At 59.9% G+C, this 21,082-nt stretch overlaps 3 protein-coding genes across 6 annotated transcripts; 2 read left to right on the top strand and 1 right to left on the bottom strand.

The window, feature by feature from the left end:
• Positions 1-65: 65 nt before the first annotated feature.
• On the top strand, positions 66-1,887 carry LOC115273788 (protein PET100 homolog, mitochondrial). 2 transcript variants are annotated; one of them, XM_029917041.1, is made up of 5 exons: positions 66-183; positions 826-912; positions 1,063-1,095; positions 1,248-1,300; positions 1,422-1,887. In XM_029917041.1, exons 1-5 carry the CDS (start codon positions 157-159, stop codon positions 1,432-1,434), a joined length of 213 nt encoding a protein of 70 aa, XP_029772901.1. In that variant the 5' UTR covers positions 66-156; the 3' UTR covers positions 1,435-1,887. The 2 variants fall into 2 exon arrangements, with proteins under 2 accessions (XP_029772901.1, XP_029772900.1); XM_029917040.1 differs by lacking the exon at positions 1,248-1,300 and having other exon boundaries at positions 75-183; positions 1,422-1,557.
• On the bottom strand, positions 1,547-3,705 carry PCP2 (Purkinje cell protein 2). Its single transcript, XM_029917039.1, has 4 exons — positions 3,544-3,705; positions 3,356-3,470; positions 2,966-3,090; positions 1,547-1,735 (listed from the first exon to the last, which is right to left on the bottom strand). Exons 1-4 carry the CDS (start codon positions 3,688-3,690, stop codon positions 1,616-1,618), a joined length of 507 nt encoding a protein of 168 aa, XP_029772899.1. The 5' UTR covers positions 3,691-3,705; the 3' UTR covers positions 1,547-1,615.
• A 3,578-nt stretch (positions 3,706-7,283) lies between these two features.
• On the top strand, positions 7,284-15,090 carry STXBP2 (syntaxin binding protein 2). Of its 3 annotated transcripts, none has more exons than XM_029918185.1 (19): positions 7,284-7,348; positions 8,566-8,615; positions 8,879-8,960; positions 9,447-9,523; positions 9,636-9,714; positions 9,789-9,892; positions 10,116-10,264; positions 10,456-10,540; positions 10,629-10,759; positions 10,837-10,944; positions 11,215-11,272; positions 11,397-11,462; positions 11,570-11,650; positions 12,014-12,152; positions 12,646-12,755; positions 13,511-13,606; positions 14,297-14,382; positions 14,508-14,665; positions 14,954-15,090. In XM_029918185.1, exons 1-19 carry the CDS (start codon positions 7,312-7,314, stop codon positions 15,037-15,039), a joined length of 1,782 nt encoding a protein of 593 aa, XP_029774045.1. In that variant the 5' UTR covers positions 7,284-7,311; the 3' UTR covers positions 15,040-15,090. The 3 variants fall into 3 exon arrangements, with proteins under 3 accessions (XP_029774045.1, XP_029774047.1, XP_029774046.1); XM_029918186.1 differs by having other exon boundaries at positions 7,288-7,352; positions 9,640-9,714; XM_029918187.1 differs by lacking the exon at positions 13,511-13,606 and having other exon boundaries at positions 14,954-15,046.
• The last annotated feature ends 5,992 nt before the right edge of the window (positions 15,091-21,082 follow it).

Genomic DNA, 21,082 nt, shown 5'->3' with positions numbered 1-21,082 from the left:
ACCGGAAGCAGAGAAGAGGCTCTCGAAGATGACGTCATCCCGAAGTTCCTCAACCAATCAGCTTCAGTAGTGGAGCCCGCGAACGCCCAACGAGCGGCGGTCTTGCGGGAGGGTTGGCTTCGGGCGGAAGCGGCTTTGTAGCCTAGGCGAAACGAGATGGGGGTGAAGCTGGAGGTGTTTCGGGTCAGTGAGCTTTGGGGCGGGTGGGCGGCTGGCTTCTTCCCAGATCTGAAGGGAAGCTCTGAAAAGAGGGGATTCCAAGAGAGCGGGAAATCTGAGGAGACAGCTTCTGAGTTTTGAGAGCGGTCTTTAGGGTTGGAAGCCTAGAGGAGGGGCCGCCGGGTTAGGGGGCTCTGGGAGGATTGGTGGGAGAGGAGTGATCTGGGGAAGGAAGGCTCCAGACGCTAGGGACGCTCATCGGGCTCCAGGTGGCATGTGTGTGTCTGATAGGGAGACGTATGTTTAGAGGAATAGACTAAATAGTGAGGCCTCCTGGGTTTGAAGGTGTTTCAGGGATCTGACGAACAGGTGGGTAATGAGGTCTCAGGCAGATTCCCTTGATTGTAGATCGAGCCTTTGTACTGTGAGTCGGGTGCCTGTGCGTGTGTGTGTGTGTGTGTGTGTTTGTGTGTGTGTCTTCCTCTAGGGGGCGGGGCCTGGGCTTTAAGGCTTCTGTACCCTTGATGGGCATTCTGGGGGGTTGGGGGTCCCTGAGGAGGCACTCCTGGCTCCGCAGGAGGATGGCCCTCCAGGCTCTGAGCAACCCCTGCAACCCTGCGGGAGGGGTTTAATCCTGGCTCTGCTCGTCCCCGCCTGTCTTTCTAGATGACACTCTACCTCACCTTCCCCGTGGCTATGTTCTGGATTGCCAATCAGGCCGAGTGGTTTGAGGACTATGTCATACAGCGCAAGGTGGGCATAGGGAGAGTCTCCACGGGTTCATTCCGGGGGGTGGGGGAGAGCGTGGGCACCCCCCTGGTGGGGAGCAATGTCCGCCTTCCACAAGCCGATCACACCTGGGAGGCCAGGAAGCCCCTGGCACATGCTACCTTGTCCCCACAGAGGGAGCTGTGGCCACCGGAGAAGGAGGACCAGGTAAGGAACATACTCTTCTGCCCCCCCACCCGAAGGGATGCAGGTGCCCGAGTTTCCGTGACGATAATGGGTTTGAGTGGCAGTGCTGCCCTCAGTCATGAGGAAGGAGGGTGTCCTAGGCATAGGGTGTCCTAACCGTCCTCTTCCCGAAGGATGAAGCTGATCCCACCTGGACCGTGGTTGTAGTTGGCCCAGGACTCCCAGTGTAGGTGGTGAACTCTGAAGCTGTGGCCTGGGGGGAGTAGGGGGCAGGCAGGGTGGTGGGAAGGGGGTCCAGGCCCCTGAGGGGTGTGCCCTCCTCCCCCTTCCTTCCCGTTCCACCCCAGCGCCGAGAGCTAGAAGAATTCAAGGAGAGGATACGGAAGCAGCGGGAGGAGAGGCTCCTTCGAGCAGCCCAGCAGAGCTCCTGAGTCCCAGCCCGCCCCCTGCGAAATAACACGCTCACGGCGCCTTGTTTCTCGAGGAAGTGTTTTATTGTCTGCGTTCAGGGGCCAATCAGGGCCGAGGGTGGTTCAGACCCTCAGGGGGCTTGGGTCTGGGGCTGGGGGCTGCTGTTCCGACGGAAGCCAAGAGCAGTCGGATCTTGCGGGGCAAGGAGGGGCTGGGGGCTGAGCGTCCCCGCTCTTTTCTGCACTCCGTCCTGCGGATGAAGAGGGATCAGTCAGCGAGAGGGAGGGAGCAGGAGCAGTGCCAGCCGGAGGTGACACAAACACTGGGGGAGGGTGCGTGTCTCACCTCCTGCCATTTGGCCCTACCGCCCCCCAGGGTTTTTTTTTTTAACTTGTATATTTTTTCAAGTTTATTTAAGAGAAATTGCACGTGGGGGAGGGGCAGAGAGAGGGGTCAGGGAGAGAGAGAATCCCAAGCAGGTTCCACACTCAGCGCAGAGGCTCATTCGGGGCTCAAACCCATGAACCGCAAGATTATATGACCTGAGCCGAAATCAAGAGTCAGACTCCTAGCTGACTAAGCCACCCAGGAACCGCCCCCCCCCCTTTTTATTTTAACTAGTGTGCATGTGTGCATGCGGGCGAGGGAGGGGCAGAAGGAGAGGGAGAATCTTAAGCAGCACGGAGCCGGACGTGGGCTTAATCCCATCATTGTGAGATCATGACCTGAGCCGAAATCAAGAGTCCGGCGCTTAGGGAGCACGTGGGTGGCTCAGTCGGTTGAGCATCTGACTTCCGATCAGGTCATGATCTCACAGTTCATGAGTTCAAGTCCCGCATTGGGCTCTGCCGACAGCTCAGAGCCTGGAGCCTGCTTCCAGTTCTGTGTCTCCCTCTCTCAGCCCTTCCCCTGCTCACACTCTATCTCTCTCAAAAATAAACATTAAAAAAAAAAAAAGTCGGAGCTTAAAGGACTGAACTACCCAGGCGCCCACAGCTTCCGTGCACCTTAGTTCCCCAACACTTCCAGTGGTATTTGGGGTCTTGATCAGAACCCGGGCTACCGTGATTTTGTGTCACAGACACACATGAGCTAATGGGTGCATGTGTCCTCAGTATAAGCACGTGTGCCCATTTCCTTGGAGGTAACTTCCCCGGGGAGGGGGTGGTTTGTTCTCCCAGAAACCCTGAGACATAGAGGCAGGAGCCATGAGTTCCAGCATGGCTCTGACATCAGCATGCCCCCTGCCTGACCTTGGGGCCCTTCTCTGCCACATCCGGCAGAACCTTTGTCCTCCCACCTCAAGTTGGGTATTGGATTGGCCAGGGTCCTGTGAGTGGCAGGGACACAGGGTGGCACTCCTAACCAGGCACTCATCCCTGGGGGCAAGTCATGGGTAGGTGAGGGTGAGGCCCCACTCCCTCCCGGCTGGGGGGTGGGAAGCTGGGTCTCGGCTCAGCCCCAGCAGAAGGTCACCTACCTTGGGGCCTATGGGCTGGAAGCCAGGCAGGGCGCTGATTGTCACCCGCTGGTCATCCATACGGCGGCCCTGGGTGCTGGCCAGCATGTCCATGAGGCTGTCCATCTCGGGTGCAGGGCCACTCTCTGTGTTGAGCAGAGACACGTGGGCGTGAAGGTGCACGCAGCCCAGCCAAAGCCCCCGGCCCGCTGCTTCTCCCCGGCTCCTGTTCTCTAGGAATCGCGCTCGACTCCCCCTCCCACCCCTGGCCCTGGGGTCTCAGGTGCCCGCTGTCTCAGATTCTTGCCCACGGGCGCCCGGATGGCCCCTTCCCCGTGCCCCCACGCCCTGCGCTGTTCATGCCTCCCAGACACCACGCCGCTCGCATGCACCCCCCCTGCCCACTCTCACGGCTCTCGGAGGTCGAGCCCGGCCCTGCCTGCAGGGAGCACCGCTGCTCCTCCATCCGGTCGCCCTGCACGTGGGTCAGCAGGTTGAAGAAGCCCTCCTGGTCTGGAGAGCCGGCCTGGGGGACAGACACACTTAGTCCTGCCTGCCTCTCAGCTGGGAACCCCTCCCCTCAGCTCCGGGATTCTCACCATGGCCCCGCCGATGTGCTGCTCTGCGGAGCTGCTCAGAATGAGACCTGAGCCTCCTTCCCGATCCCGGCCCCCACCCCAGGGGCCCGGCCGGCGGGGCCACTTCACGTGGTGCGGCCTCCAGGGAGAGGCTGCGGGTGGCGGCATCCTGACGTCCTAAATTGGGGCCTGGTGGCAGGGTGGCCTGGGGGCTGGGACACAGGCCAAGGAAACATACAGGGGGCTACCCCCAAATCTGCATCCCACCAGTCCACAAGGGTCAGCACTGAGCCCTGCCCCCTGCCCTGGGGCTGGGTTAGGCACGGGGACCCTCGTGCCCACCAGCACTTCCTCGGGCTGCGGCAACTGGGTCAGGGGTCCCAGGAGACCTGCCTGCTAATTAGGTGCCCTACAAACGAATTCGTCTTGTCATTCACAGGCCCATGAGTTGGGGGTGTGCTACCTCAAAGCCAGGGCCCGAGTTCCCGTCCACCTTCTCTTCCTGGTCCATCATGGTCCCTGCTCCCTTGTCCTGGGTCTACCTCTCTGCTGGCCTCTAACCCGGCCGTGTGCCAGAGAAGGCTTTTTAAAAGACCGTGACGTGGGGGGAGCGGTTACCCAGCCCCAAATCCCCAGCTCACGCCCCATCTGCTCCCACCCGAGCTTAAGCCCCATAAAGGGAATCCAGATCGTTGTTTTTGCAAGAGGACGCCCTTGCTACTGGGGGGAGGGGGGTAGGTGGCAGGGGGACCCGGCTTTGGAACTTGCCCGGCAGGACTCACTGGGCTGCAGGGACTCTCAGGTGGGGCTCAGCAGCAGGGCAGAGGCAGTGTCCCCACCGTGAGGAGCAGGGGGCTTGGCTGGACCTGCCGGGAGAGGACAGGCCACCAGGGCGGCTGGAGCGAGGTGTGCAGCCCCCCAGTAGGAAGCAGCACAGGTCAGTCCCAGCCTGCTGGAGGGGCAGTTGACATCTGCAGGTGCTTTGCGAAGAGGCTGGACCCGAGGACTACTGAGGTGTCACCAGGCAGACTGGCTCCATATCTGTCTCCAGGCCACACCTCCTAGTCACTGTCCCTGGGTCCAGGTGCCCACCACAGGCCCCGAGACAAGAAGGTCTGGGATTTCCTGTCCTGTCACCAGTATCAGGTAGAGCTATCTCCTGTGATCTGTCATCTCAGTGCCTGGGGACGGGAGGCAAGGAGGAAGTCCCTGCGCCCTTCCCCAAGCAGCTAGGGCTTTCTTTCAGTGTCCAGGAGAGGATGCCAGGGGGAGGGTCCCATCAACACCCCATCGCGCCCCCAAGACGCCTTTCAGGAAACCAGTTAAAATTTCTTCTTGGAACAAATGGGCCACACCTCCCTAAGCATGAAGCTTGGTCCTCCTCCCCAGGCAGCTCCCCACACACCCAGGGCCCACATCCACACCCCCTCCACAGCCCCACGTCCTCAATGCCAACAGGATGCCCTGCTCCTCCGCGGGGTACTGGTCTCCTGGAGCCGCCTTGACAAAGTCACAAACTGGGTGGCCGAGAGCAACAGACGTCGTCACACTGTTCTGGAGGCCAGAGCCTGACATTGAGGTGTGACAGCACCATGCTCCTGAAATCTCTGTGGGGGGGGGGGGGGCTTCCTTTCCTCTCCCTGGGCTCCGGGTTCCGGTGGCTGCGGGCAGCCCTTGGTGTTCCTGGGCTGGCAGCTGCAGGACTTCAAACCCCGCCTCTGTCATCACACGACATTCCTCTGTGCCCTTGTCTGCACAAGGCCGTCAGAAGACGCGAGGACACCAGTCACACTGCATAAAGGCCCACCCTACTGCATGCAGCGTGACCTCCTCTTAACTAATTGCATCTGCAATGACTCCGTTTCCAAATAGCGTCACAATCTGAGGAACTAGAGGTTAGGGCTTCAACTTTTTTGGTGGGGGAGGGTGGACAGGACACCATGCAACCCATAAACAGCAGAACACCCTGGCCACCCTCACCGGGTATAGTAGGGGGTGGCGGGCCCTGCAGACTTTCGCCCCCAGGGGACATGCTGAGAGGCGGGGGCGGGTGTCTCCCGCCTTTGCTGTGAAATCCATCCTTCCCCTCGGAGCTGCAGGGCACCCCTCCTTCCCTGGCTCAGAACTCTACCTTTTCTCCATTGTCCTCAGGAGAAAACTCAAACACCTGGGGGTAATGAAATGTTCTAAAATTGGGGATGGATGCACATCTCTGAGTATGCCACAGGCATTCAATTGTGCAGGCTCAGTGAGTGAAGTGTGTAGCAGGTGAATGATCGCTCAATAAAACTTAAAGTTTTGAAAGAAAGAAAAAGAACAGGGGAGGGAGGAATGGATGGAGGGCAAAAAATGAAAGAAAACCCTGGAGTCCCACCTAGGGTAGCCAGCCATCCTGGTTCGCCGGAGACTGTCCCAATTTTAGCGCTGGGAGTCCTGTGTCCGGGAACCGCTCAATTCCAGGCAAATCGAACTGGTCTGGTCCTACCTTGTCCCACTCAAGCGGGGCCTCTGCAGCCCCTCCAAGCTCACCTCCCTCCCTCTGCTCCTCGAGACACATCCCCTGCTTGTCTCTGCCTGGACCGCTGCATGGCTGCTTCCTGATGTCGTTCAGGTTAAATCTAAAGGCCACCCTGTCAGGGGACCCCTCTGGTGCCACCCGCAAAAAAAAAAAAAAAAAAAGAAAGAAAGAAAGAAAGAAAGAAAAATCACTCCACCACTACGTGGCACTTGCTATCACAGCGCTCTTCTTTCCTCTAGAACAGAATTGTCTCTCCCCCTTACAGTCCACTTTAAGTGCCACATGGCAGAGTCGAGTCTCATTCACTGTCGCCTTTCCCGCGTAAGTGGCAAAGGGCCCACAGGCGCCAGAGGAACCCTTAATACACACGTCCAAGTGAAGGACTCAGTTCTAGACTCTGCATTCACACACGTGCATCACGCTTGAAATCCAGGACCTCTTTTGTTCCAGCACTGCTGCCTGTGCCCTCTTTGTGACAGTGGCCACCCTTTGCTGGCGCACAGCCAGGAGCAGGCCGTGAAATTTCAGTCACACGTGAATCGTGTGGGTGTAAGTGTGCAAGGGGCTGAGCGTGCCTCCAAACCCGCGACGTCATCAGCAAACCAATGTAATGATCAGCCTAGCGGGGTGTGTGTGAGGGTGAGGCTCGATGACAGGTGGCCCTCCTGGGACCAAGTCCTAGCGTCCAGATCCCAGCGGGCCTGTCCATCATGTGGCCTTGGACAAGGGTCCTGCTGAGCCGCGGCTTCATCATCTACACCGCACGCCCTGTCAGGGTTTCTGAGGGGACGGGGTGAGAATCTAGCATGGGTCCTTGGCACACAGTAGGTGCTGGCTTAGCCTCAAGCCTCCGTCCAGGCCTCCTCCTGACAGCCTGCTGCTGCTGCTGTCTGGGGAACGGAAGCTAAGTGGGTCACAGGCTTCTGGCCCCGCGGCGTCGGTGGGGCACCCCGCATCCGTCAGCCACCGAGAAACTTCTGGCAGGGCGGTGGCTGTCTGTGTCCCTGCGATCCCGCTTTCTCGCTGCGCACAAGTAGGGAAGGTGCGTCTGAGCTCACGTCTGTGTGTGTCGTCGGGGTGTCCCCCTCTAGCGCCTTCACAGTCGTCTGCGTGGACACGCCGGCCCGCTCCGCGAGGCGCACACCTTCCTCTCCGAGGACCGAAGCGGGGCGGGGCCGGCCCAGCAGGGCGGGGTCCACGTGGGTGACGCGCGGGGCCACGCCCCCACCTTGGGACAGACCCGGAAGCGGCGGTGGCGCCCCAGGGGGAAGATGGCGCCCTCGGGGCTGAAGGCGGTGGTGGGGGAAAGTGAGTGCGTCTCCTGGGGGCTGGGGGCCGGGGGCCAAGGGAGCTCGGACGCTGGGAATCGGGCGGCGGGGGCCCCGCGGCACCTGATCCTCGAGGGGGCGGACGGGAGCTTGGTCCTGCTGGGCGTCCCGGCTCCCCCGTGCCGGAACGGAACAAAGTTGGGAGGCTGGACTCCGGGGACTCCAGGGGATCGGGCTAGGGGTGGTGTAGACAGGCACCAGGGCTCGCACTCCTGGACCCCCTAGGGTGCCGGCAGAGAGAGGGCCAACTGGACGCCCAGACTGTCGCGTCTCTGAGCCTGGCAAAGTCCGGGGGGCTGCCCTTCCTCGACTGGGGCCGGGCTGGGTGCGCTGGTCAACGACCCCAGGTGGCGTGAGAGCTCAGGGGATGTGGTCAGGCCAGTGTCCAGGCCCTAGGGGTGGGGGACGCCTTCCTCTTGCGGGATCCCCCACGGTCCTCATGCAGCGTGAGGACTTGGGCGACTGGGCCACGGAGGTCCGGGCTATTGGGAGAGGGGTGGAGGTCGTCCCCTCCCCCACCTCGGGTAGTTCCGGCCTCAGCACCTCCTTCCGCCCTGTCGGGACTGATAACAGTGGAAGTGACACTGGGCAGGCGGGGCCGCCCTGTCCCTTCTCCCTCCTCTCCCCCTGGCCCCCACTAGGCAGGGCAGACTCAAACCCCAGCACCCCAACCAAAAACGGAGGTTTCTACACAGGGGTTCATGTGGAGAGGGGAAACCACTGGTCCCATTTTACAGATGAGGAAACTGAGGCTGGAGGTTGGGCGATGGGGTGACTGCAGCTAGGCCTGCCTCTGAGCAGGGAGCCTGGTGTTCTTCAGGGAAACTGATGGAGGGGGAGAGGGGGTCTGGCTGGAGAACTCGAGGTTGCCGATGAGGAGGCGAGATCCCAGCCCTGGAAGGAAGGAGACCTTCATATGAGCCCTGGCTTCTCAGTTATTTGTTCATCTGACGCATATTTATCGAGTGGCCACTTAGCCACTTAGGGCTGAGGGTGCTTAGGCTAGTCACTTGTTCTCTCAACACGTTTCCCTGGCTGTAAACTGGGGGTGACACCAGGGGTGGCCTCACAAGACTGAGGAGAGAAGTAAACAGGAGTGAAAATGGAGGCCCAACCCCGACGCCCAGAAGGTTTGGGGGGCGTGTTGGGGCCAGAGAATCCAGCATCCTGAGGCCCCCCCCCCCACCTCCCCTGCAGAAATTCTGAGCGGAGTTATCCGGAGCGTCAAAAAGGATGGGGAGTGGAAGGTACACGGTTGGCAGAATGCCTTGTCCAGACCCATGTGGGTGGGGGTGGGGGGTGGGGCTGAATGTGGGACCCACAAGAACTCCCAGAGGAGGCTGCTGGTCCATGGGGTGGGGTCGGGTGGGGGGTCCTGGGTCCTCCCAGCCAGCCAGCTCTTGCAGCGGTCAGTCCTGCTCACACCACCCGAACCCCACCTCGGGGGCAGCCACAGCCTCTCCTGCCTGCTCCGCTGTCCATCAGCCCATCTGTCCATCCATCCGGACAGGTTCTCATCATGGACCACCCGAGCATGCGCATTCTGTCCTCTTGCTGCAAGATGTCAGACATCCTGGCCGAAGGCATTACTAGTGAGTGGACACCCCCACCCCATGCCGCCCAGATGGGCCCTAAGTCTTGGATCCCCTAAAATTGTCCAGAGCTCCCAAGTGTGCAGCCCCCTGCCCATACAGCCCTTCCCCCTCCTGAGCGTGGCTGCCTGTGGCACGCAGACCTCCGGGGCAGGACTCCGAAGGGGTCACAGCCTCCCTGACTATGCACCCCTGTGCATGAACCCCATGTGGGACCCCGAGGGTGAACTCAGTATGAGCCCACCCTCCGGAGGGTGTAACTTTCTATGGGGGACCCCCAGGGAGCATGGCCATGAACTGAAACGTGCAGAACCCTGCCCAGTAACTCTTAGCTGCGTGACCCATGGGCAGGTACCGCCCCCTTAGGTACCCCTTAGCTCCCCGTGCCCTCTGCTCAAAGCGTCCAGCTCTCCCGAGTCGCAGACGCTCCGAGTGAGCCCTGACCCCAATGCCACCTACGTATGTGCCTTTCTCTGTTCCTACTAGTTGTCGAAGACATCAACAAACGACGAGAACCCATCCCCAGTTTGGAGGCCATTTATTTGCTCAGCCCCACAGAGAAGGTGCCTGTGTGCGGTCGAGTATGGGGGGGAGGGGCAGTGGCTGGCGGGGAGTGGCGGGGGCAGGGGTCTGGAGGGGCAGGGCCAGGCTTGGACCGTGTTCTGCCTTCCCTAGTCAGTGCAGGCCCTGATAGCAGACTTCCGGGGGACCCCGACCTTCACCTACAAAGCAGCACACGTCTTCTTCACCGACAGTGAGTGCAGCAGGCTGGGGGGGGTCAGGGCGTGGAGGCCGCTCTGGCCTGACGCCCCCTCTTGCTCACCCCAGCCTGCCCCGAGGCCCTGTTCAGTGAGCTGGGCCGCTCCCGGCTGGCAAAGGTGGTGAAGACGCTGAAGGAGATCTACCTGGCCTTCCTCCCCTACGAGGCCCAGGTACACCCCGGGCTAGTCCAGGGGTCCTGCCCATGGGGGAGGGGCTGGGTGTTTCTCCACCTCCTCCAGGTGTTGGTCGGAAGCAGCCAGGGCCTGCCCCCTCCTTCCCTCCCATTAGCAGAGCAGGGACAGCCGGGAAGCCGCTAGGGGCATGGGCGCGGGAGGCTGTGACCTGGCCAGGGGCATGCCCACAGCGGCGGCCCTGGCACCCGTGCCCTTGCAGGTGTTCTCCCTGGACGCCCCCCACAGCACCTACAACCTCTACTGCCCCTTCCGCGCCGGGGAGCGGGCGCGGCAGATCGACGCCCTGGCCCAGCAGATCGCCACGCTGTGCGCCACGCTGCAGGAGTACCCGGCCATCCGCTACCGCAAGTGGGGACCCCAGTTTGATGCCCACCCCCAACCCTGACCCCAGCCCGCATGCAGCCTTGAACCTCCCTTTTGACCCCCGTGCTGGCCCTCACCCTGGTCCCAACTCCCATCCCTCACCCCATCCTTGACCTGCAGCATGCGCCCGCGCCCCGGCCTCTCCAAGCCCCCATATCTGCCCTCCCCCGCCCCAGGGGCCCAGAGGACACAGCCCAGCTGGCCCATGCTGTCCTGGCCAAGCTGAATGCCTTCAAGGCCGACACTCCCAGTCTAGGCGAGGTGAGGGGGCCTGCTGGGGAGGTGGGGGTGAAGCCCCAGCCAAGGACAGGATCAGCGTCCCCATCCCTGCCACCTGCCCCTCCCCCAGGGCCCCGAAAAAACCCGCTCACAGCTCCTAATCATGGACCGGGCGGCAGACCCCGTGTCCCCACTGCTGCATGAGCTCACGTTCCAGGCCATGGCCTATGACCTGCTGGACATCGAACAGGACACGTACAGGTGGGCGGTCCCCTGCCCCCCATCACCGCCAGGTCCCTGGCCCTCAGCTAGCCATCCTGACCCTCTGGTCTCCGCAGGTACGAGACCACGGGGCTGAGTGAGGCCCGTGAGAAGGCCGTGCTGCTGGATGAGGACGATGACCTGTGGGTGGAGCTCCGGCACATGCACATCGCCGACGTGTCCAAGTACGTGCCCGCAGTGGGCGCCACGGGTGTGGGCTGCTCTGTGCTCCACTCCCGGTCCCCGTCCCCACTCCCATCCCTCCTCCCCCATCATGGGCCAGGTGCTGGTGAGCCTCCCTCTACAAGCTACGGCCCTCAACCGGACCCCTCAAGGTGGGCTGGCACGTGGTTCCCATCCCCCCGCCTGTGCCCCCGCCCCCCCCCCCCCACTGCAGTCAAACCACAGTGCTGGCGCCAGCCCCCAGCCTCATCCCTGCCCGCTCTCACTGCCAGGAAGGTCACGGAGCTTCTGAAGACGTTCTGTGAGAGCAAGAGGCTCACCACCGACAAGGTAGGGGCAGGCCTGCCTCAGGATGGGCAGCTTGGGACAGCAGTGCGGGCCCGCTCTGTTTGCAGAGTCAGGAGTGGGATCTGGGGGTGGGCAGGACGGGGGCTCATGGCCTCCCTGTCCCCAGGCCAACATCAAAGACCTGTCCCACATCCTGAAAAAGATGCCTCAATACCAGAAGGAACTGAACAAGGTGAGCTTGGGCGGGGAGCCCGGCCCCGCCCCCACGCCGTCGGGCTCCTGGCTCAGACTCAATGCCCGTGACCCCCACCTCCTACCTCCCCACCCTCCGCCCCGCAGTATTCTACGCACCTGCATTTAGCCGATGACTGCATGAAGCACTTCAAGGGCTCCGTGGAGAAGCTGTGCGGTGTGGAGCAGGTGAGGGCGGGCCTGGGGCAGGGGGCGGGGCCTTGGAGAGGCGGGCCTGTGGATAGGGGGCTGGGTCTGCAGGGGAGGGACTTTGTAGGGGTGTGGCCCGCGAGAGGAGTGGGTCCCCTGCAGAGGTTGTCCTGGCGCAGGGGTGTGGCCGTCCTGGCTGAGGGGTGGGGAGGCGCATAGAGAGGTAGGACCCCGGGTTGGGGCCTGTGGAGAGGTGGGGCCGTGTGAGGGGCGGGGCATGTGATGGACAGGGATGAAATCTTTGGTGACTGGTAGTAGGATGAAGTGGATCCCCAAGGGGCTGCCGAGGACCCTGCGGGTGTCACAGCCCTGGCCTCTTCCTTCCTCCCCGCTGCCCTGCAGGACTTGGCCATGGGCTCAGATGCAGAGGGTGAGAAGATCAAGGACGCCATGAAGCTGATCGTGCCCGTGCTGCTGGACGCAGCGGTGCCAGCCTATGACAAGATACGGGTCCTATTGCTCTACATCCTTCTACGGAACGGTGGGTTGGGGGAGGGCCTCTGGATACCCCGTTCACTGGGGTCCGCCCCGATCCTGGGGTTCTCTCTACCCCATCATTTCCTTGACCTTGGGATGCTTCCACTTCCTAAGCACACCGAACTCCACAGATTCGCCTTTCGACCCTGGGAACCCTGCTCCATTGACCTAGGGGAGCTTTCATTGACTCGAGCGCTCCGTTGACATAGAGACCCCCAAATCTATGACTCCTCCAAACAGCCCCCTCAACGAATCCCAGAGGCTCCCCCATGTCTCCCTTCTGGGATCTCCATCCAAAACTCTGGGATCCTCTTAGCACCTGCCCCAGTGGCTCCCTTGGTCCTCACCTCCGCCCCAATTGCAGGATGCCCCCGCCACAGTCTGGGGACCTCCCTTCACCACCTCCCAGGAGCCCCATGGCCACCTTCTGTCCACTCCCCCCCCCGCCCTCTCCAAGCCAGCCCCCCTCGTGAGAATCCCCCCTCCTCTTCCTCCAGGTGTGAGTGAGGAGAATCTGGCCAAGCTGATCCAACACGCCAATGTGCAGGCGCACAGCAGCCTCATCCGGAACCTGGAGTTGCTGGGGGGCACCGTCACCAACCCCGGGGTATGCAGGGGGCAGGCCACGGGTCAGAGACCAGGCGGAGGCAGATGTGGGCTTGGGGGGAGGTACCCTTGGATCATAAGACAGGCAAGGTGGTGGGTATAGTCACAGCCATGGTCCTGGCGATGGGGTGGGGTGAGGTGTGTGGCTTGAGGCCCCAGTGGGCAGACAGCAGGGTCACAAGCATTGGGATGAGGGCACACGGTCGACCCTGGGCTCCTGGAGGTCTTGGACGACCCCCCCGCCCATAACACACACTCAGCAGTCTCCTGTGCTCAGCCGTCTGCCCAGCCGTGCCTGTCTCCCTCTGGCCCTGTGTGTCCCACCCCGTCCGACCCTGCCTGCACTCCTGGGGCGGCTCTTGTGTCCCCTCCGCCTGTCCCTCATCTCTCTCCCAGCCCCTGTCTGTCGTCCTGCCTCCCACCTCCTGACTCCCCTGTTTTCTCTGTGCCCTTCCATCCCGCCTTCCTCTCCTTGGCCTTGTCTTTCTCTCTGCCCCGTTGCTGGGTCTCATTTCATCCGTGTATTTCTCTCTCTCTCTCTCATTTTCTCTCCTCTGCCTCTCCCTTTTTCTTCCCTCTTTTTCTCTCTCCCCCTCCCTGCCCCTTTCTCTCTCCTTCTCCCCTCTGTCTCTGCTCATCTGGGCCATTTCTCCATCTTTTTCTACAACCCTTCGCCCAAGCCAGATGAGCCCCCCGCCCCATCTGTGACCCTCCTCCTTCCCTCCCCCCCACCGTCCCATCGGGTCCTGCCTCTAGGGCTCTGGGACCTCAAGTAGGCTAGAGCGGAGGGAGCGCTTGGAGTCCACCTATCAGTTGTCCCGCTGGACCCCAGTCATCAAGGACGTGATGGAGGTACTGCTGGTGGGGCCCGACCTCCCCCGGTGTCCCCCCCCCCCCCAAGTCCTGCCCTGCAAGTCCTGCCCTGTGCTAGGCGGCAGAGCAGTCCTCTTCCTGTCCTGGTGCTAAGCCTCAGGGCTTAAAGGAAAATCCTTCATTATGGGCATCCCTCCAGCATCCGATCTGCTCTGCTGCGGGCTGTCCCAAGCCCACATCCAAGTAATTGGGACCAGAGGGGCAGCTGGTGGGGGAGCCTCATTTCCTGTCCAACCACCAGCTCCTTCCTCTGTCCCCCTCTATTCTCTTCTCTGTCCCTGCTGCCTCCACCGCAAGTCCCCTGGTCCCCCCTTCCCCCTCCCCACCACTGGCCCCTGCCCATCCTGGGGGCACAAAGCAGCAACAGCCAAAAGGACCAGGCCCGCGGCTCTGCCTCCCGCCTGCTGTTCCTCTGGAACCTGGTACCTGCCGCCACCCAGGGGCCCTGCAGGCCTCCCCCTCCCATCCCTGTGGACCCTGGGGGACAGACTCCTGGGTCCCCAAGGGACTGCAGATACAGACTTCTGGGTCCCCAGGGGGCTAGAGATGCAGATGGGGACTCCTGTCTGCCAGGATCTTGGCCCCTGAACACACCCAGGGGAGGGAGCTCCAGACCCCAGGCCCCGCCACCTGAGGCTCCTCGCCTGAGCCTCCCTCTGTGGCCCCCAGGATGCCGTGGAGGACCGGCTGGACAGAAAGCTGTGGCCCTTTGTGTCCGACCCCGCCCCCACGTCCAGCTCCCAGGCTGCGGTCAGGTGAGGGCCCCAAGGGACACCCTCCCCCCATCCCACGCCCCTGCCTGTGTTAGGTGAGGGTTGTGAGGGTGGGCACAGCATCTCCTGCCTGGAGACTGACCTCCGCCTTCCTTCCCCCGGCACAGTGCCCGCTTCGGCCACTGGCACAAGAACAAGGCCGGTGTGGAGGCACGGGCGGGGCCCCGGCTCATTATCTATGTCATGGGTGGTGTGGCCATGTCGGAGATGAGGGCCGCCTATGAGGTGACCAGGGCCACCGATGGCAAGTGGGAGGTGCTCATTGGTGAGTAGCCGGGACCGGGGTCCCTGGGTGCAGGGGCTGGACTCCTAGGTGCTTTGCAGAGCGGGGCTGACAGCTCAACTCCCCGTCGGGGTTCCCAAAGCCCGGAGCCCACGCAGGGCTCGAATCTGCCTGTCTCCTGAGTTTCCCGGCGCTGGGATTCCCAGGGAAGGGGTCCCCTGGAGGCTAGACCCCTGTGTTTCTGAGTCCTCAGAGTCAGAGCCTGCTTTCCCAGGGACCTCAGCTGGGGGCCCTGAGACAGTGTCCCCCCAACCCTCCCATACTGTCCAGGCTCCTCGCACATCCTCACCCCAACACGCTTCCTGGATGACCTCAAGACGCTGGACCAGAAGCTGGAGGACATTGCCCTGCCCTGACCTGCTCCCCCTCCCCTTCCAGAGAAATAAAGGCCTCCCTTCTCTCTACCAGCCAGCGCCCACATCGCCTTCTTTCTTCCGGAGCAGTACTGGGTCCGCCCCCCGACCTCTTACCTGTGTCTCAGGACCCACTCATCCTGCCAGATGGCATCTAAAGCCGAGGTGAAGGTTAAGAATGTGGTTGGGTTTGAGCACTGGCTCCTTGGCCAACTTCCTGGCCTCTCCATGCTTCCAGAAGTCGGGGCCAGTAATGGAACTTTGCAGGGGAGGTAGAGATGGCACCAGAAAGCTGATGCCGTGACAGCGTGGCAGCTGTCACTGGAGCCATCTCGGCCGCTCTGGTGGGACTCTTAGTGTTCCTAAACAGAATGGACCCTGGATGCTGCCCCTCCGCCCCCGCACCCACACCCCAGGAACAGTCTTCATGGGGCCTGGAGCCAAACAAGGCTTGGGTCTTCCCAGCTCCCGGGGTCAGAGTCGGCTTCTGAGTGAAGACAGGCACACCGCAAACCGTGCCCGCCTCCCACCCCGGAGAGTTAGAACCCTGCTGCTCAACCTCCTCCCCACCCAGGGTGTTCAGAGGGCACACGAGGCCGTTGTGGAGGTTGGCAGGCCAAGATCAAGGTCTCACCTTGGCAACTAGATGCCGTGTTGTCCCTGGGTCCCCACATGCTTTTCCATCTGCCTGTCTGTGTCTTAATCTCTTACAAGGACACCAGTCATACCGGGTTAAGGGCCACCCTAATGACCTCATTCTAACCTAACTATCCTGTAAAAGACTCTCACGTTCTAGGGTTCTGGCGGTTAGGACTTCAACATGACTTTTGGGCGGATACAATTCAGCCCGTAACACTCAGCTGAAAGGGGAACCGGGTCTCACAGCATGAATAAGACACATGCTGACCATTTTCTCTGGGGCACAGACGCAGAGCGGGGCGGGCAGCCAGCAGAGGGGGCCGTGGGAGCCTAGAGGATACCCTAATCCACCCGGTCTGGGGGCAGTCAAGTAAGGCTTCCTGGAGGAAGGGGAAGTCTGAGTTGAGAATGGAGCGAGGAGTCAGGGGCGCCTGGGTGGCTCAGTTGGGTCAGCGTCTGACTTCAGCTCGGGTTGTGATCTCCAGGTACATGGGTTTGAGTCCCGCATGGGGCTCTCTGCTGTCAGCACAGAGCCTGCTTCAGATCCTCTGTCCCCCTCTCTCTCTCTGCCCCTCCCCCGCTCATACTCTCAAAAATAAACATTAAAAGAGAGAAAGAGGAGTCAGGGAAGGAAGGTAGGGAGGGCACTGCGGACGCAAAGGCAAGAGAGTGACATGGAGCAAAAAAGATATTAAGGGGTAATGAGATCCCAGGGCCACATGGGGCCTCTGGGGCCTGCGTGAGGATTTGGCCTCCACGGGTGTAATGGGAAACTACAGAAGGCTCTGAGGCAGGGAAGTGGCTGCATCTGATGCTGGCGGAGGGGTTCTGCTGGGAGGGGTGCCAGGGGAGAGGGGTCTGGGTGGGTGGGTATAGCGCCCCCCCTCCCCCAGTGGAGTGTTGCTCATTTCCATTCTGTCACCTCAGGGGATGTGGCCCATCCGGGACTGGGACCGAGGGCTTGGGCAGAGACAGGACAGGCAGGACCCTTCCTTACCGGCCTCGGAGGATGTGACCCCGATTTAAGTCACCTATCCTTTTGAGAATTCGGGGAAACCTAAGGCTATTTTTCCCCAGGAGAATCGCATACGCAGTTTTGCAGGTGGGGCCTTGGAGAAGCGCTAAACACTCTGACCCAGCCATTCTGCTGCCAGTATTTACGCGAAACTCCCACCGGGGCCGAAAGACACACAAAGTCGGATCGTGCGCGTGGGTTGCAGGGCGCCGCCGGTGGGGCGCAGACCCCTGAGATGCCGGCCCGGATGCGGGGCCCCCCGCCAGGCCTCTGCAGGGAAGCCTTTTAACCCGCCTAGGAGGAGTGGGAAGGAGACGGTTTCAAGGTTTAATATTTAAACTCGCTTTCCTGGGAAGCCGCTTAAGTAGGTGAACGCTGCGAGCACCAGGGGGCGCTGTGGCCCAATTTTCCGGTGGCTTCGCGCTTTGGAGCCTGAACCTGGAGCTCCGGGGGGCCAACTGGAAACTACCAGAAGTAGGTCAGCGGTTACTCCGTGCCTTCTCTGCGGCAACAAAACTTGCTTACACCGGCCTCTGTCCCTTATTTATACCTAGGAGATGTTGTAACGTCTCCGACTTAAGGACATTTTGATTCAACAAATGTTTACAGACCCTTATGGGCCACAGCATTCAGCCAAGCCCTGCAGGCGTTACTCAGACTTCTCAAAACCTTCCTATGAGAATAAAGTCCGGCTGCCCTCTCTCTGCTTTAACAAGGCCCCTTCGCGACTCCATTGGCTTCCTCAGCCACAGCAGCTTGGGCAAGGATGGATTTGCTGCTGTCTCTCTAACACACCGAACTGTTCCCAACACAGGACCTTTGCACCTGCTATTCTCATTGCCTAGAATGCTCTTGTCCCCAATCCCCAAATCCCTCTCTCCTTCCCGTTTTAGCTCAAATGTCATGGTGCTTTATTTCCTCAGGATATTTATCCCAGAGCCAGGTGTATATTCTTTGGGGTTCTCTTCCTGTCCTGGGGAGTGCCCCCCCTCTTCTGGATTTGGCTGGCTGCTTCTTCGTGACCCTATGTGACTTGTTCCTTAGCATCCGTCCCCACCGTCCCCGCCGAGCGGTTTCCTCTGTCAACAGGTGGTTCGCACTATAGCCTAGATCAGGTTTAGCTGTAGATCAGAATAATCTCTCCCTGGTCGGGCTGGGTTCTTCGTCTCGCATCTCCTCAGGGGCTCCATAATGTCATGTCGCTGCAATTGATCTGTGGGCTGGTGGGAGTGGGGCATATGGCCTCCGGTCCCCACCAGGTCTCCACATAAAGGTGTTAGCAGCCATCAAGCTGCCTGGACCCATTATCTCTTAAGGATTGTTTCCAACCGTGTTAATCCTTCCACTGGAATAAGCTGGGATCCTTCTCCAATGACCTGTCCTTGCTCTTCGTTGGACATAGAAAGTAACAAAGTAACAACCCGATACGCTGTTTTAGGTATTCTCTGCAGGATCCCCCCCCTCCCTGAGGTGGCAGGATCTGAGTTTATCAGGAGGGCTGGGGTGGAGACAGACTTCAGGGGGTTGGAGGGTCACATTGTAAGCAACTAGGAAGAATCCAGAAATCTACGTTGGCCATAATGATGGTCATCATAATGACACATTACTGCTACAATATTATCATTATTATTTAACCCTCTAATGGGGTCCAGCCCTGGGCAGGCTAAGGAGGGCCCCAAAAAGTGAGCAAAAAGATTTCAGGCAGGACACCTGAGTGGCTCAGTCTGTTGAGCATCTGACTTTGGCTCAGGTCATGATCTCGTGGTCCATGAGTTCGAGCCCCGCATTGGGCTCTGTACGGACAGCTCAGAGCCTGGAGCCTGCTTCGGATTCTGTGTGTGTGTCTCTCTCTCTGCCCCTCCCCTGCTCATGCTCTGTCTCTCTGTGTCTCTCAAAAATAAATAAACATTAAAAAAAAAAAAAGATTTGTCAGGCTAACATCGGTGCTTTGGGGGACCGGGGGCACACCCCAGAAGACGTGAGGACCGATGTTCTCAGCATCGGGAATGCACAGAGTGGGAGTTCTCCACCTTTGCCATGCTGGGGGCCTCTTCTAGAATATCTTAACCAAGTCACACAAGGAAGGGAAAGTTTGTGGTCTCCAACTTGCACAACTTAAAGCAAATGTGTGGGTCCAGGGCACGCTGTAGCTGCTAGCTGGGCAAGGGGGTGGTGGCCCCAAGGTGACAGCCAGGACCCCTGCAGAGGAAGGGGCAGAGGAAGGAGTGCCCCAGCCTTCACCTTCCTTGGGAGGAAGGGGCTCCGTGGCCCCAGGGCAGGAACAGGAAGTGAGTGTGACTCAGTGAGCCCAGGAAACCCCCAGGCAGGGAAGGACATCAAGAGAGAAGGTCTGTTCCAGGGGGGCCCAGCCATCGAGGAGGCCAGGCCAGCTTCCCTTTTCTGTTGTTCTAGAGTTACTCAAAATCTTAAAACACAAGTTAACCAACAGCTGCCAAGAATATTGTGAAAAGGCATCTGGAGTGAAGAAATTGTCTTGTGAGTGGGAAGGTTCTGCTCCAGGGGGGGCCAGAGACGGAATCGCCGGGGCTGGGGTGCCAGGGGCATAGGACAGGACAGGAGATCCTGGCTGGCGCCCCACGTCCCCCACAAAAGGTTGAGGGGCACCTGGGTGGCTCAGTCAGTTGAGCATCATAATCTTGCAGTTTGTGAGTTCAAGCCCTGCGTCAGGCTCTGTGCTGACAGCTCAGATTCTGGACCCTGCTTCAGGTTCTGTATCTCCCTATCTCTCTGTCCTTTTTTTTTTTTCTCTCTCTCTCTCAAATAAATAAACATTAAAAACATTAAAGAAAGGATTGATGTGTGGAATGTAAAAATTCCAGGCCGGATGGAGGGGGTTTCTGCAAAATTCCGTCGACATCCTGTACTTTGCTCTCCATGCACCCCCGGTCCTGGTCCATGTACCCCTCTCCCCAGTTTGGGTGGGAACCTACCTTGGTTAAAAGGGAGGACGTTGGCATTGGACGAATCTGAGTCCGAAGTCTCCCTTTTGAAAGTGAGTGGACCTCACCCGGGTCAGCTTGGAGAACTGGGGGTGGGGGGGGGCGGGAGAGCGTGGGGCTGCGGTGGAGGTGGGGTGTGCAGGGGGGCTCAGTTTTATCCCAGGATGGTCCAGCCAGACACCACCCCCCCTCTATCCCCTTTTACTCCTATTCCTCAGCAGGTTGCTTCAGAATCACCCCCCATTTCTTGATTTCTCCCCGTGAGTAGGAATATAGGGAACATTTCTTTTATAAAATTCTGTATTCTTTGGATTCCTTTTTATTTTTTAAATGTTTATTTATTTTTGAGAGAGAGAGAGAGAGAGTGCGTGCGCACATATGGGAGCGAGCAGGAGAGGTGCAGAGAGAGAGGGAGACACAGAATCCGATGCCTGCATCAAGCCTCCAAGCTCAAGATGTCAGCACAGAACCTGACACCGGACTTGAACTCACAAATGGTGAAATCACAACCAGAGCCGAAGTTGGACACTTAAACCGACTGAGCCACCCAGGCGCCCCTCTTCTTTTCAGTTTTTAGGTAAAGTGGGGACAAGTTGCTGTGTGATCCCTGGCAAATCACTTAGCCTCTCTGAGCCTTAACAACCCCTTTTGTCGAGATAATAATTGTATCTACTTGACAGCATGGCGGTCATCGGTGTAAATTGGTCCCCAAACAGTAAATATGGCCGTCTCAGAGCTCCCCAGGAGCCTCCACAAGGGAAAATATTCTGGAAGGAGGCAAGAGGCACAAGGAACCCAGCCAGAGACACTGAGAGGTGGGAGTGGGTCTCTCTGCACAGGAAAGTCTCAGATAGTTAATTACTCAGGTAGTTAACACTGGAGAGCTCCATGACCTTTACCCACCACACTCCAGGCTCTCATGTCCCTTGCCCCAGGGTGCACCCTGGCCCGGCTGCTCAGGCCCGAGCCCGCAGCTTACTGCCTCCAACCCTGTGCTGCTCAGACCCTCCCCCCCCCCCCCCCCCCCCCCCCCCCGCCCCCTACCAGGTCAGAAGTTATAAATGAAGCCAGGCTCGCCACTCTTGCTAAAGAAACAGGGCAGTGTTCCGAGGAGGCTTTTATTTTTCTGTCACTCACGTGGGACAGGAAGCAAGTGTCAATGATTCTTTCGGATTTGGTTCAGCCACCTGTCAGCTCAAGTCTGTCACCAGAACAGCAAGCGATTGCCCAGCGAGGCGAGCAACCGAGCAACCGGAAGCTCCCGTTGCTTCGAGAGGTCAGATTCCCAGGCTCCGTGTGGTCAAAGCAGTCCCTCAAGGTCAGACGCACAGTGACCAAGGCGAGCGCCAGCGTGACATCTGGCGCATCACACAGGAACACCTGTGTGCCGAGCACGAAAATCCTCTCTCTGCACATCACAGGACACAGGTTT

This window comes from Suricata suricatta, chromosome 12, assembly GCF_006229205.1.
Source record: "Suricata suricatta isolate VVHF042 chromosome 12, meerkat_22Aug2017_6uvM2_HiC, whole genome shotgun sequence".
Taxonomy (NCBI): domain Eukaryota; kingdom Metazoa; phylum Chordata; class Mammalia; order Carnivora; family Herpestidae; genus Suricata; species Suricata suricatta.
The sequence above is the reverse complement of the archived record's forward strand: the minus strand, read 5'-3'. Positions and strand labels throughout refer to the sequence as shown.